This window comes from Trachurus japonicus, chromosome 21 (genome assembly GCF_045865225.1).
Source record: "Trachurus japonicus isolate A0001 chromosome 21, Traja_1.0".
Lineage (NCBI taxonomy): Eukaryota > Metazoa > Chordata > Actinopteri > Carangiformes > Carangidae > Trachurus > Trachurus japonicus.
This window is the reverse complement of record NC_140927.1, coordinates 27,609,177-27,623,604: the sequence shown is the minus strand read 5'-3', so window position 1 is coordinate 27,623,604 and position 14,428 is coordinate 27,609,177. Positions and strand designations below refer to the sequence as shown.

The 14,428-nt window shown below is 42.6% G+C and overlaps 1 protein-coding gene across 1 annotated transcript in view; it reads left to right on the top strand.

Moving 5' to 3' along the window:
* Positions 1–529: 529 nt before the first annotated feature.
* The window catches only part of LOC146965411 (aryl hydrocarbon receptor-like), a 43,561-nt gene continuing 29,662 nt past the window's right edge, over positions 530–14,428 (top strand). Inside the window, exons 1-2 of the mRNA XM_085766229.1 lie at positions 530–1,192; positions 9,867–10,054. Of these exons, the coding sequence (XP_085622355.1) occupies positions 1,134–1,192; positions 9,867–10,054 (247 nt within the window). The 5' untranslated portion in view covers positions 530–1,133. The remainder of the gene's footprint in view (positions 1,193–9,866; positions 10,055–14,428) is intronic.

The window sequence follows — 14,428 nt, the reverse complement described above, 5'->3', positions numbered from 1 at the left end:
AATGGCATTTATTAGCAACACTTTTATGCATGTAATAGTTTCCACTTATGGTGAGAAATCTCAGGCAAACAACATGTTTCCCCCCCCCCACTAAATCAACACATTGTGGATGTAACAAAGGCAGCAGCAGCAAGGCAAGGCTGTATTTGTGCTATATTTGTAGCTATAGCACAATTTATACTACACTATAGACAATTCAAAGTGCTTTACAGGGGCATATAAATACATAAAATACATTTAAAAGGAAAAGGAAGACATACGACAGTAAAAGACTAATAATAAAAGCAATCAGAATAATAAAAAATCAATAAAATGTATTTCTCTTTGAAAGAAAGAGAAAGGAATAACACGGTAAAAGACAAAAATAGCATTATAATAAATGCTTAAAATCATATTGAATTTAGTTAAAAGCTGTAGCAAATACAGTAATAAAGTTTTCAAACAGACTAGAGCCACATTGACTCCAGTCCACCTTAAAAACACAGCGCTGACAGACTGTACACACATTTCCTGAAAACGCCCCGTGCAGGAGAGAGAGAGAGAGAGAGAGAAAAAGAGAAAAACTTAAGTGACTCAGAATAATAATAATAATATTAAAGCGGCGTTGTTTATCCAAGAAGAAGGTGGTGGGTTGGAGTTGGATATAGGCTAAATCCTGTGCCAAACTCTTTTTTTTTTTCCTTAACTCCTCTTTCCTCCACCCCTTCACAAAAACTTTAGTTGTTCACTGCCACAGCTCAGCTCCACTCAGCAGCAGCAGCACCGACCAAGGTCAGCCACGGTGGCCGCCCACAGGACCTGTCAACGCGGCTGCAAAACCTCCGCGTACCCCGGGAGCTTTTTTTTCTCTCTCTCTCTCTGACTCTCTCTCTATCTATCTATCTTTCCCTCCCTCCCTCGCTTCCTCTCTCTCTCTCTAGTCTCTTCCTTTCTCGCTGTGTCTCTGTGTGAACATGGAAGTTGGACTTCGCTGAACCACCACCACCACCGCCACCACCGTCCTGTTGTCGCCGTGCAGCCGGATGAAGGAAGCCTCGACGGCGGCCGAGGGGGAGTGAGCAGCTTGCGAGCCAAACCAAATGTTAACCCAACGTCAAGTTTGTTGTGAACGTTAAAAGACCATAAGTGACACCATGTTGGGAAACTCGGGGACTTATGCTAACAAGAAGAGGAAGAAGCCTGTTCTCAAACAGTAAGACTTTTGTTTTTGTGTGTGTGTGTGTGTGCTTAATTTAACTTTTAATGTTCAAGTTACACATTTATAACAGTTATAGCCTAACGTTACCGAGCCCATGGCGTTGATACTGAACCTAGAATTCTGTCTGTTATGCTACACGTTGACCAACAACCAAAAAATAAAAAACAAACGGTTAAGTTTACGTAAGTTCTACACGTTAAACAGACAAGGATAGTGTTGCTTTAAAAAAAAAAAAAAGTTAAGGTAAACTGAATTGTTTACACTTGTTAACGTCTATCACCGACGTTTCAGGCGTGTATTTGTACTGTAAAGCAAAAAAAAAAAAAGTTGTGATATCAACAAGTAGCCTACAACAGGGTAAAAGTTTGCTTGTGAGTTGAGAGTGAGTGAGTGTTGGTCTCTTGTGCTGTTTTTTTTCTTCCTTCTGTGTGTAGTTTTTCGGACCACCTTAAGAAGTGTGTGTCTAGCTCGGATCTGGCATGGATATCTGGCCCTCGCGCATTAATCACAATCAAGTTGGAGAGTCGGCTGCTGCTCTCACGCGATGCTCCGAGGAGGAGGGAGGGGGAGGAGGAGGGAGGGAGGGGGGGGGGGACTGAAGGGGGAGTGAAAGAGAGAGGGAGAGAGGGAGAGAGGGAGGAGAGGAGGGGAGGGGAGGGGGGGAGCTGTATGCGAGTATGTTATTGTAATCTGATACAGCCTCGCGCTTCATCGTTCTGGGATCAGTGCTGGCTGTGTGTGTGTGTGTGTGTGTGTGTGTGTGTGTGTGTGTGTGTCTTTTCCTCTGTGTTTTCCCCCTCCTGTTTTGTTCTTCTTAACTTTTTAAAAAAAGTGTTTTACACAGTAAACCAGTACATTTATTTACATAGTGTACACGGGACTTTACATTTAATCACATTTTATAGGGACACATTTTAGTGTAACACCACTAGATAGATAGATAGATAGATAGATAGATAGATAGATAGATATGAACGACAAAAAAACGACCAATTACACTGTTTAATCACATTTAAGATGATATATATTTGCTTATTGTGCAGCTCTATCAGAAAGTAACTCTTCCAACAAAGCTGCTATTGATTTCAATTGATTTCTATTGATTTTGAAACGTAAACTGAAGCTGTTTTAACTGCTTCTTTAACATGCAAACTAACTAGATAGATAGATAGATAGATAGATAGATAGATAGATAGATAGATAGATAGATAGATATTTGTTTTGCTTTAATTGAGTAATTTATATTAGATGATTCAGGTGATCTCACCTGGCTGGCGTTAATCCTGCTTTTAAACTAGTTTCAGGTCTGTTCCTGTTGAAGTTGAGTAAATTCCTCAAAGCTGCACTCATCAATGTATTTATATAAACAACAGATCACATGACTGCGTGTGATGAGACAAGAGTAGCTAGTAGTGGCACACCCACAGAGGATTAACACTCATTTCTGTGGACACCTTGGCTCGATGAATGTGTCTGTGTGTGCTTTCAGTCACGTTGTTATTGAGTGTTGTTTTTCCAGCTATTATCAGCCTTGTTTTTCAGCAGCAAAAGCTCTAATAAACCCTTTATACCAACGCAGATTGCTGACCATTAGTAGCCAAAAGGTTAAATGTTTTTTTAGGAATAAGGCAGTGGAGGAGACCAAAATAGAGCAAAAAGAGTGATTGCTTTTTTTCATGCTTGGAGTAAAGTTGAACACTTGAGCATCCAATTGACCTATGGCTAAGCCACGCCCCCAAACACGATGAGCCAATCACAGTGCGCATAGCTAGCCCATACACTCGGACATTCTCTGCTTCCACAACCATTGAAATGCATTGCAGTTAGTCGGTTTTCATTCGTCTTTATATGTTTTTTCTTGACATTTTAAGTTTAAAATGGTCAAACGGTGTTCATGGCTACATGCAACTCTGACACTAGGTATCCTGAGAGGCCACGGGGGGGATTTTTTAACCCTTTTCCCAAGCCACATCTCAACCGAGAGAAGTGTCTGCTCTGGATAAAGTTATGCAGTAGACCACAACACCAACTAAACCTGGATAAACTTAACAAGGATGTCTACATCTGTTCTAAGTTAAGTCAACAACGTATTTGAGGCAACATATTGTCAGAGATGTTTAGATGTTAGCCAGTATCACAACTAAGCATAAAGCCCGCTAGCTTAATGCTAACGTATAATGCAAAACTCCATAGACAGGCTAACAGAAGTTAGCCCGTCGCTATCGGCATTTCGCGGCAAACGGCAGTCATAGCAGTAAAGTTAAGTTAAGTTTTGGTGACTTCCAGATCATATTTAATCTTTCTGTCTCCAAAAACCATCAATTGCCTCCTGTGAAACGTCTCTACGGTGACAGCTGTTGCCATAGCAACTGTCACCGAACGTTGACTGTTTGTCCGAGTGAGTGGAGGGGGCGGGGCTTAGCCAGAGGGCAATTTACTTTTACACTTCCTGCCACTGATCAGCACTACACTAGACAACAAAACTACAGTAAATCCAATTAAATGTTCATCAACATCACTGCTCTTGAATGTAACTCTGACTAGATATGACCTAGATATGAAGTCCTATTGTGAAAATTGTGAGTGTATAGCGAGTGTGTGCGTATACTAGGCTGTTCCCAGTGTAAATCCCAAAATAAAGAGGCGGTCTGTATGCAGACGTCTGTGTTTCTGAAGATGTGGGGACCGTGCAATGAAGGGCTGAGGTTTCCTGGACGGCCCAGCTGGGCTCAGCTGCACAAAGGCACCACTGAGCCCCGACTGTAAAAAGCTGTGGTCACTCAACAGGGGCATTCCACGGCAGATCTGCCCATCCAAATTCTCTGTTTTATTACCCAGAATTCCTTCTGTGTGCGCTGCCAGTCAGTCTCTTTTGCCATGAATACAACTAGCTATGTGATTAAAAGTACCTATTTAATGTTTTCTATGCACCGAGTCTCGTGTGTGTGTGTTTGCACAGGCAACATTGTTCTCGTGCATTTAACCACTTAAGCGCTCGGCCATGTGCTTAACGTCCAAAAAATGCAAACTCAGGAGTTCCAAATTGGCGACCATCATCTCATCACAAGCCCACATTTATAAAGCCACCCGAGTCTTCAAGTTTGACAGCCAGAGAACAAGGAGTGACAGTGATGCATTGCATTGCTTTTCCCACAACACGAGATAGGCAGCTCAGCTCATATGAAAGCTGCTGCATCCTTCCTTCCTTATGGCTGCACTGCTGCTGAGAAACAACACCACAGGTCGCTATGAAATATAGTCACTGTGAAAATATGGGTTAATTACACTGCTTAGGGCTCATTAAAAACCCTCCAGAGTGCACAATGGTAATGTGTTGGGGTGTAGTGTGTGTGTACCCAACGCTGTGGATCATAAGTGGATTATAGGTTACACACTTTATAATGTGGCTATTTATTTTAGCAAGCAATGCTATCCTTGGTAAGAAGGGATAATATGCTTCAGCAATTGAAATATTGTTTTGCACTGTAATCTCAAGGGGTTGTGAGAAGTGTACACACACACACACACAGGCAGACACACACACACATGCTGATAAGAGGTGGGGCAGAACGCCAAAACACTCCTGGTGAACACCTACGCAGTTACCCTTTGTTCTTTGCCCTTTGTTTCATTTTCAAAGAGGAGTTAAACACTTTTATCATGTCTAACACTCTTACTGGAAAAGCATTACCCATCAAAGACAATTTGAAATTACCCCCAAATGATGTGTAATTATTGGGATATTGATCTGACGTAACTTTAACAACCCCCAACCTCAAGGATAACTCATTTTATTATTGTTTTACATTATTACGAGCTCATTAAAAATTTGAAAGCTGTAATGGTTTTTCATTAGGCTAATATATCATCATGTTTTATAGCTGCATGTTGGAGGAGGGTTAAACATAAAACACATACTCCCATGCCCTTGAAGTCGAAAAAATGACTTTAGACAAGTTATGTCCCAGGCTGCGGTCATGTACATTGTGTGTGTAAAAGTCGTGAGGCACTTTGCATGTGTGATAATAAGCTAGAAGCAGCCGCTGCTTCCCTCCCTTACCTCTGAGGCAGCTGAAGAGGCTGCTTCCTACAGGACTACACTCGCCAGGAGTTTCAGTCCAAACAAACTTCAGCCCCCCTGAGCTGTTTAAAGAAAAGAAAGGAAGAAACTTTTTGCACAAACCTGTCTGCCTCTGAAAAGAAGTTTTTGATTTGCTCCTTCCTGGAGGATGGTACTTAGGAGTGGACCTCTCCCTTCACCTAGAAAATGAATAATGTCTCCTGCATCCCGTGTGTACCCAACAGTGAGTCCCCAAGTTTCTCCACAACAGAGATAAATACACCTCTTTCATGTCACACCATTGCCTCTGCATTAGCTGTGGAGCTCCTGTGGACATGGCACATTCAATGAGGCATTGTATCTGCCTTTGTGAATGTTTTTTTGTATTTTTTATTTTTTATTCCACCCAGCGTGAGCAGAAAGTCAGAAAACCTTGGTATTGTATGACTTCAAAACACTTGGACTGTTGAACAATAATTGCTGCCACTCTGCTCAGTTGGATATTGGTAAATTGATCTGCTCTTGCCGTAACTCGGCCTTTGTTCTCGCACATTTATGTACAACATGTGTTATTTTTTCGTCTGGGAAGCTCTTTCTAGGCAAGAAGCTGCCTTTGTATACTGTCCCACTTCCAAAGTTGCAGTCTTCTTTGTTTGTCTGCAGCCAAACATGTGTATAAAAAGCACACTTTTCATACTTTCGAGCCACTGAGTCATCCCTCTGGAGGCAGTAGACGCTTCATCTTCTTTAAGCAGACAAATGTGTGTCAACAGACCCCGAGTGCAACATGCGCTGCCTTACATCTGGGCCAGAGGTGTTTGGGTTCATGGCTCAGACTAGAGCTCTGCTCTTTCACAGTCGCGAGATAAGGAATCCCAATAGGAATCAATACATGAGGTAAACCCGTCTTTTTTTCTTCCCTGCACTGAACGCCCTGATGTCTGCTGCTCAACCCCGTGATCCATAGCGAATCAAGGTGGAAAAAATGGTTCTGAATGCTGCCTTTTGTCTCCACGAGGCATTTCTCGAGAGTGAGATCAGTCCTACTTCATTTTCTGAGAAGGTACGGCTTGGCTCTGCGGCCAGCAATTGAGTTTAGGCTCTGTTCCCTGCAGGCTATTCAGTGGCAGCGGAGGAAATTTAATAGCCTATCATTAACCAAAGTTTTGGTAGAGAGAGGGAAATTTAGGCAACGGTTGAGAATCTGAAGGCTGAAACTGCAGAAATGCTGCGGCGGTTGTTGACCTGAAAAAAGCTGCTGTCGATGCTGAGGATACTGAGGCCGAAACCACGGGAGTTAACGTGATTAGGATTGGCCAGACTAATATAGACCGCTGATTAGTTCCTCTTTGTAAAGATTTATAGACACCTCCTGCTTGAGCTGGGACTCAGTCAGTCTAAACAGCTGGAGGGCAAACATAGAAAAACTATCAATAGCTTTGGAGTTGCATGTTAGTCATGTTTGATCTGACCATGAAATAAATGGTTGCAGCCGTTAACAATTAAGTTCATTAACCTTGATCATTTATTTTTAATAAAAAAAAAACACAACACTATCATTTTTCGCAGTGCTCAAGTCAGAATGTAAAGATGTGTTTCTGACAGAGCATTGACCCCTGAGCCTTTAATCCTATAGAGTCTCCCAATCAAAACAATAGAACGAATGGCCTTGTTGTGTACAACTACTTCCGGGTAGAAATCCAGCATGAGAACAATGGTGACAGATGAGAGTTTCTCTATATATATCTATCTCATATTTCACGTCACTATATCACCGTTTAGACTAATCTTATGTTTGTGAAGTCTATAAAGCCAATGATTGCACGTTTTTGTAATTAGTAATGGTTATCGTAAATTGGCTGGGTTAACCGTTACTTGTTTAACTTTAATAACTCAGTGACTCAATAAACGCTCCATGAAAACATTTTTTTTTCTCCAGCGGATATCTGAGTTCCAACATGACTGAGCTAACTGGAGTAGTTTCATGTCGTGTCCGACAACAGGAGGGTTTTAACAGCTGACGTCCTGATGTTAGCTTAGCGACAGCCGTTAGCTTAGCTGTCCCTGTCAGCTGAGCCACTGATGCTTTCTAGACACCGTGATTCCCCAAAACTGAATAAATACAACACATAGCAACAGAAAACTGCTTTGCTCGTGCACACAGAAATAGTAATGTTTCTTCAATCATTTCAGATTTGTCTAAACGGTGATAGTGGCGTGAAAAACATGATATATATAGGCTAGCTAAACTGTCATTCGTTATTATTGTTCTCATTCAAATGACATGCTGGTTTTCTACCTGAAAGTAGTTGTAAACAACAAGGAGATTGGGTCTGTAGTCAACAACAGCACTGAATAACGCAGCATCACATTTAAAGGCAGTGTTTCGCCGGTGACACAAGACATCAGGGAGCCGAGGTTGCAGCCGACCCTTTTTTGATGTTTGCTCTGATAACTTATCAACCAGATGTTCAGGAGGCTTTCACCAGCAGCTGAATTATCCAAAGAGAAATCCTTTTCTCCACCGCGCAAACCATACCAGGGGATTAAAACTGGGAAACGGATAAAGCAGTTTCACAGTTTCTTGGGCGAGGGTTGGTTTACCCAACCCCAAATCAGTCCAATGGGCACAGCAGGACATGGATTTCTCCAACCGCCTGGGAGCTGAAGAAGTGTTTGGCTTTATTCTCTAACTTCAGATCCAGACATCCGCTGACTGAAACCCTTCATCTGGTCAAAATATATAGTTGAAAGTGACCAAGAATATTTGAATTTATTAAAGGATAGCCCCTTGAGATGTAGCATCTCATTTTCAAGGGGGTCCCAAGGTGTGAAGCAGCTTCACAGCCTGTAACTCAAGACCTCTGGCTCGGTGGAGTTGCCGAGTCGTGCAAAAGAGTTTTTGACTCATCCAAGAGCTGATTCCCCTCAACAATTAGGGGAATGTAAGCATTTTACATTGACTAGACCCAACTTGTAGAAGATTATTCCTACAAAGGCAACTTATCTCCGGGCTTTTTTTTTTTTTTTTTTTTCTATACCGCAGGCCTAGACTGTAGCTACTGCCAACAGTTCCCATCAGGGCTGAAGGAAAAACTAGAAACCTCAAGCAGTGAAAGCACCAAACATACTGTCTGTCATGCATTTTGGTTTGCTGCCACATTAATAAGATGCCTGTGCAGAAATGAGCTTATGTATATCTGAAGCTGGGTGTAATGGGTCTTTAAGACTGGATGCAGTGTGAGGATTATTTGTGAATGGGCCGGCTTGTTGTCGGTGGGTCTGCGAGCCACAAGCCGCTCAGCAGGTGTGTGCTGGAGGAAGGACGGGCAGCGGGGTGTCGTGTGCCGTCCCAATTTGCTCCCTTTTTCAACCGACACTTGGTTTCACTCCCGGTGAAGCATGTGTGTCTGATTTGTGAGTAATGACATGTATCTCCACTGAGCCTCGTTTTGGGAGCTTGTGCTCTGCGCTTTTGAGCATGGGTGGTCAAGAGAAAGTCGAGCAGAGCAAATAAAGCTGCTGTCACGGTGAAAAACTGGATTGTGTCCTGACAAACTACACACAAGTAGCCAACGGAACGAGCTGTGGTGATTTTTGTATTTTGCTGTCTCTACTATTTACTCTGGACTGGAAATTGTTTCCTTGAGAAAGAAACTCCACTTTGTCTTGTTTTCATGTGTGTAAAAACAGAGTAAAGAGGAGTTTTTTTTTTCTTTTCTTTTTTAGTAAGAGACCGGTTTATGTGTCTAGTGATTTAACAGTTTTGTTCATGATGATATTAATTTATTTTCAGAGTAGTAGTTAATGGTTCGCTGCTGTAGCTAGGTAAGCAATCCACATGATTTATTTACAGTTATTAACCTTAACAACTCTTAATTATCATCTAAAGGATTCTGGGATGTTCAATTAGCTCAAGCAGCATAACGTTTAATAATAATATCACTACATTATTGTATTTTACATTTATCTCGTGCCGATGTTCAGTGTTCAACAAGCAACGAAGCAGTGAAAAGGATTAATATTTGATATTATGGATATTTGTGCCCATGCGTAAGTACAGCTGACAGCCTTTAATGTGTTATGAGATAAATATTGTACGAAAGCAGCAGGAGGATGAAAAAAAGAAGAAGCTAAAAACAATATGCTAATGGTATGCTAAGTGAGTCCGTGAGAACTTTTAATGTGGCACAGTTGAGAATCATCTGGTTGTGCTAATATTTAATGATTATTGTGCTGGTGTTCAGCAGCTCTCATGCTTCGACAGCACTCCTTTATTTAACACTTTAACAATGGAGCTGACGTTGACTCAGAGGAGCTGCAGTATTTATGACTAACTTTTATGACACCTGGTTTTTTCCCCGAGTGGGTCTGGAGCTGCTTGCAGCGCTGCTAACAGTTAATGTTGCTCATGTTTAATTGCCATGTGTCATGCTGCATCCCCACAACAGATGCCACGGCCTGGCAGGGCCGGTTATCCCAGCTCCAAGAACTGAATCAGTCATGGTCCAAGCAGCCGTAATGACAGGCTTCTTCAAGCTGGCACGGCGAACGCTTCAATAACCAGCTCTTGGGGTTTTGTCCCCGTTTCCTTTTTTCGCTCCGCAGAAAGAAAAATGACGGCAGTGAAGTGGTTAAATCGAACCCTTCAAAGCGACACCGGGATCGGCTGAACGGGGAGCTGGACCGCCTGACGGACCTGCTGCCCTTCTCCGAGGATGTCCGCACCCGCCTGGACAAGCTGTCGGTCCTCCGCCTCAGCGTGGGATACCTGAGGGTCAAGAGCTACTTCAAAGGTGAGGAGCCGCTGAAAACCTCCACAACGCTGCTGTTTTCTGAAAATATCTACTAGGCCTCCACGATATCAGCAAAATGTGAGATCACACTGTTCAATATCACGATGACGATATGACTTGCGATAAATAGGCTAAGTAAATATCCAGGTGTGCATACTGTGTCTTTCTGAAAACGACTCACTACGCTGCTGTAGTACACACACCAGGCCTGTAGTGGAGTGGACCAAACCACGTTTTTCTGCTGAAAACAAATACATTTGGGTATGAATTACTGTTGTGGATTGATTCTGGTCCAACTCTTGACATTTTAGTCAAAATATTTCAACTTGGTGTATTTTGTGACTGCCCTCTATGGGGCGAAACCCGGCTATTACAATCGATTGTTGCTATTGGCTGAAACGGAGGCCGATAACTTCCATCTGCCAGTGTGTTTGTGTTTCATAGAAAGAAAGAAAAAAAAAAACATTGTTGATTGCCGATAGAAGCTCGGGTTTGCCAATCGACACCGGTCACAGACATTTAATAGAGCATTTTAATCTATCAGATAATGGTTAATAACGTTGGTTAATGGTTGGGAACATTTTTTTAAATGTGCATCCCTAAAACGTACTCATCAACCTTTTGCGATGTGTTTATCGTGCACGTCGACATCGCGATGAGCCCTAATATCTACGCTGTCGGCCCATATTAGCCGTGATGTGGACTGGAGTGGACTCAGGCCATCCAGTCCTAATCAGCCCCACTGTGACACATGGTAGCAGCTCATTCAGAATAATTGCATGTTAGCGAAATTCACTGGAAACCATTGTTTCATTGGAAGAGGCATTCAGTTTTAAGACTTTTGGCCATTGCTTCATAGTCTTCTTAAGAATTGGAAATACATGGGAGTCATAACGTGCAAAAACATGGTTAGAGCGAGTTAGCAGACCTCACAGTGGCTGGAGCTGAAAGGAGAGCTGAGAGCTGCACATAGTAAATATACTGGCAGCACCTTTGACAGCCAAGACAGGAATGAGAAGCACGCAGGAATCTGGTTTTAGGAAACAACACATCCTCACTGTTCGCAAACCGCACTCCACCCTGTCGACCAGCAGCACCTACAACAGTCCCAGTCCTATTGTTGTTGTTTTTTGTTATTAAGATCAAAGTTTCTTCTTTAAATTGATTAGACTTGCAGGCACCCGGGTTTATGGCGTTGGAGATCTGATGAGTCATGTGCGTGAGTCCATTGTATGTGTGAGTCACGCACTCAACATCTCCACCACCTGCAAATGATAGCTGTCTTCTGAATGAAACAGACGAGCCGAGGTGTTGGCAGACGAGCTGCTGAGTAAGTCGCTCTGCTGCCTCTCGGCGTCACTGATCTTACAGTTTATGTGTCTGGTCTCTGTTGCATTTTGCTGCTGCACTGTCGCTGCAGCGTTCAGGCTCTGTGGTCTCGTACAGATAACTGGACATTGTCACTAATTATGGGCTCTGTCAACAAAGACCAATGAATCTCACATGGATTAATGACTATCGTGTTTGCCAGAAAGATACAAATAGTGGTGCTTTGAAGGACTTTTGGTTAAATACTCATTCATTTTAGAAAAAAACAAACATTTTTATTCCATTAAAGTATATTTATTTCTCTTAGAGGTTGTTCCAAGCGCCACCTTATTAGGCGAAGAAACCCTAAATAAACCAGTCTGTGGCTGCAGACTGTGATTTTCCTCCTTGCCAAGTTGTTTTCAGTGTGAATGGACTTGTTACGTGCAGTCGGAGGAGTTGTGACATTCCAGTGCTGCTTGTTCTCACACCCTCTCGCCTACTTTTTTTTTTTTTTAGCTATGTAGACAAGATAGGTCAAAGTGTTGGAGTTGCGCCATAACCTAACTGTTGCATATTGTCGTTTCTATAAACTTGGCACACCTGCGTTTACAACGTGACATTTGTAACTTGTGATAAACTTTCACCATCGCCTGTTTTGATAACATTAAGCCGACGGGTCGTCAGCTCCATTCCTATACATCATGTGTTGTAGCAGCAGGGGACAGGTTTGTCGAGTATATGTGACTCAAATGAAAATATATTGCTTTCTATCATGAAAAAACTAGTGGCCCATGCACGGCATGTTCTGCATGGTTTGCCTCTGACTGTATAAATAGACAGCAAATGTGAAATATCAGTGGAGACATGTCAAACACCTGGGGCCAGATGTACAAGCGATACATACACGCTAAAACTATGCACCTGCCATTTCTCACATACGAACCGGTGCGTCGCTGCAGACCAGGCAAACACTTCCTTTTACATGTTCAAACACATAGAAATCATAAGAATAAGGAGAATCACCTACTTTCCTTCTGTTGTAATCCCAGTCATAGTGTGTATATATTGTGCAAATCATCGTCATGCATGCACAGTTGTGTAGTGTGTGCAGAGTGCAGACACTACACAAATCTATGTAAATCACCCCCTGACCCTGTTGTTTGCATGTCTGCTCGGACAGACAGCAGCTTTCTCTTTGCAGCAAGTAGAGTCCCTCACTCATCCCAGGAAGCCGCCATCCATCTTCATGTGCGGTAAAGGCCCCGCCCCTTTCCCCTCCGTCCCAACTTTGACCCACAGCGCTCCGGTCAAAGGTCGAGCAAAAACATCCCCGAACCAAAGTGACATTTGCCAACACAAACATCCACACACAGAAAACTGAAATGAAAGTATTTTTCTATGCAGAGCTGGTTCAACAACCTGTTTTCCTAAAAAAAAAACAAAAAAAAAAACAAGCAGCCCACCGAAAATGTTTTTTTTTTTTGTTTTTTTTTGCCGGCCTTGACGTAGAAAATGTGCAGTGATATAAAAGTCTGCTGCGATGATGGTGCATTCCTGTCCTGTTGTTTTGGAAAAAATGACATCCCTAATCAGTTTTGCTTGTGAATGCAGTGCCTTTTTCCAGCGAACTGAGTCTTGTGTCAAGGTTTTTTTTTTGTTTTTTTTAATACCACAAATAAACATTAGAGCTGTGGAGAACGTTAACAACTGCAGTGGCATTTGCTCTTTGTAAAGCATTGATCTCATTTGGAAAGTTCTCTGGAAAATAACAGAAATGTGAATTTTTGGAAGTTTAGTCATTCTCTTTAGACTTTGGACTGTCACGGACAATTTGAAGGTCTGTAATTTTAATTTTTCTTCCTTTTTAGATCTTTAAAATCCTTTTAATAATATTTATGTTTCAGCGCACGGGACCAGAGTCCATTAGCTGTTGGCTGAAGACGTCCCCTTCACTTTAAGACACTCACTGCTTTCCAAGAGGCAGACCCAGAACAAGTAGCTGTGAGCAGGGTGTTCGCTGGAAGAACAGGAAGTCAGCTGTAGTCTAGAGAGCGTTCAACAATAGCAAGACAATGGAGCAGACGAGTCTGATTACTGTGTTAAAACTGATCATTAGAGGTTCACAGGCTCCGCAATTACCAACAGAAACTCTGCACCTTGCTTTACAAGTAGAGGTCACTCTATAATGGTTTCTGTGGCTCCAGAGTTCGTCTGTGTTATGAATATTTGAGTTTAAAAGATGCTGTCAGGGAAAACAGAGATGAAGGATCTAGTGTGTTTTCAAGCCTGACCCTCAGAGGCCGTTGAATTAGTCAGGATAGCTCAACATCTGCTGCTTTCATTTCACCACTATGTCTTTAATCTGTCTCTTGTGATCCCCTGTAACCTTATGGAAATGTAATACTAAATCACTGGACTACAGCTTTAATCACATTATGATTGATGTGTAGGTGAAGGTTGCCTCTGATTCCTGGGGTCCTGTTCAGAGTGACACAGTGATGAGGGTCAGATCTGATTCCTGGGGTCCTGTTCAGAGTGACACAGTGATGAGGGTCAGATCTGATTCCTGGGGTCCTGTTCAGAGTGACACAGTGATGAGGGTCAGATCTGATTCCTGGGGTCCTGTTCAGAGTGACACAGTGATGAGGGTCAGATCTGATTCCTGGGGTCCTGTTCAGAGTGACACAGTGATGAGGGTCAGATCTGATTCCTGGGGTCCTGCTCAGAGTGACACAGTGACGAGGGTCAGATCTGGGTCGACACGCTCCGTCTTCTTCTGTCTGTCCTCCTGTCTGGTGCTGCTGACTGTGGTGGTGACCAGGGCCCTTCACTAGGAGGGAAAGCTTCATCAAGTGATAATGATGTTTCAAAGTCTATTTAAAGGGGTAGTTCACCCAAAATTCAAATTGCACTCATTATCAGTGCATGTCCATATAACGGTTGCAAATGGATACCACTTTTCTTCGTAACAAAAAGACACACCAAAAAACATCCAAATACCTCCATGCTGCTCGTCTGTAATGTCCCTCTGGTATTGAAGCCCCGACATGAAATTGTTCCGAA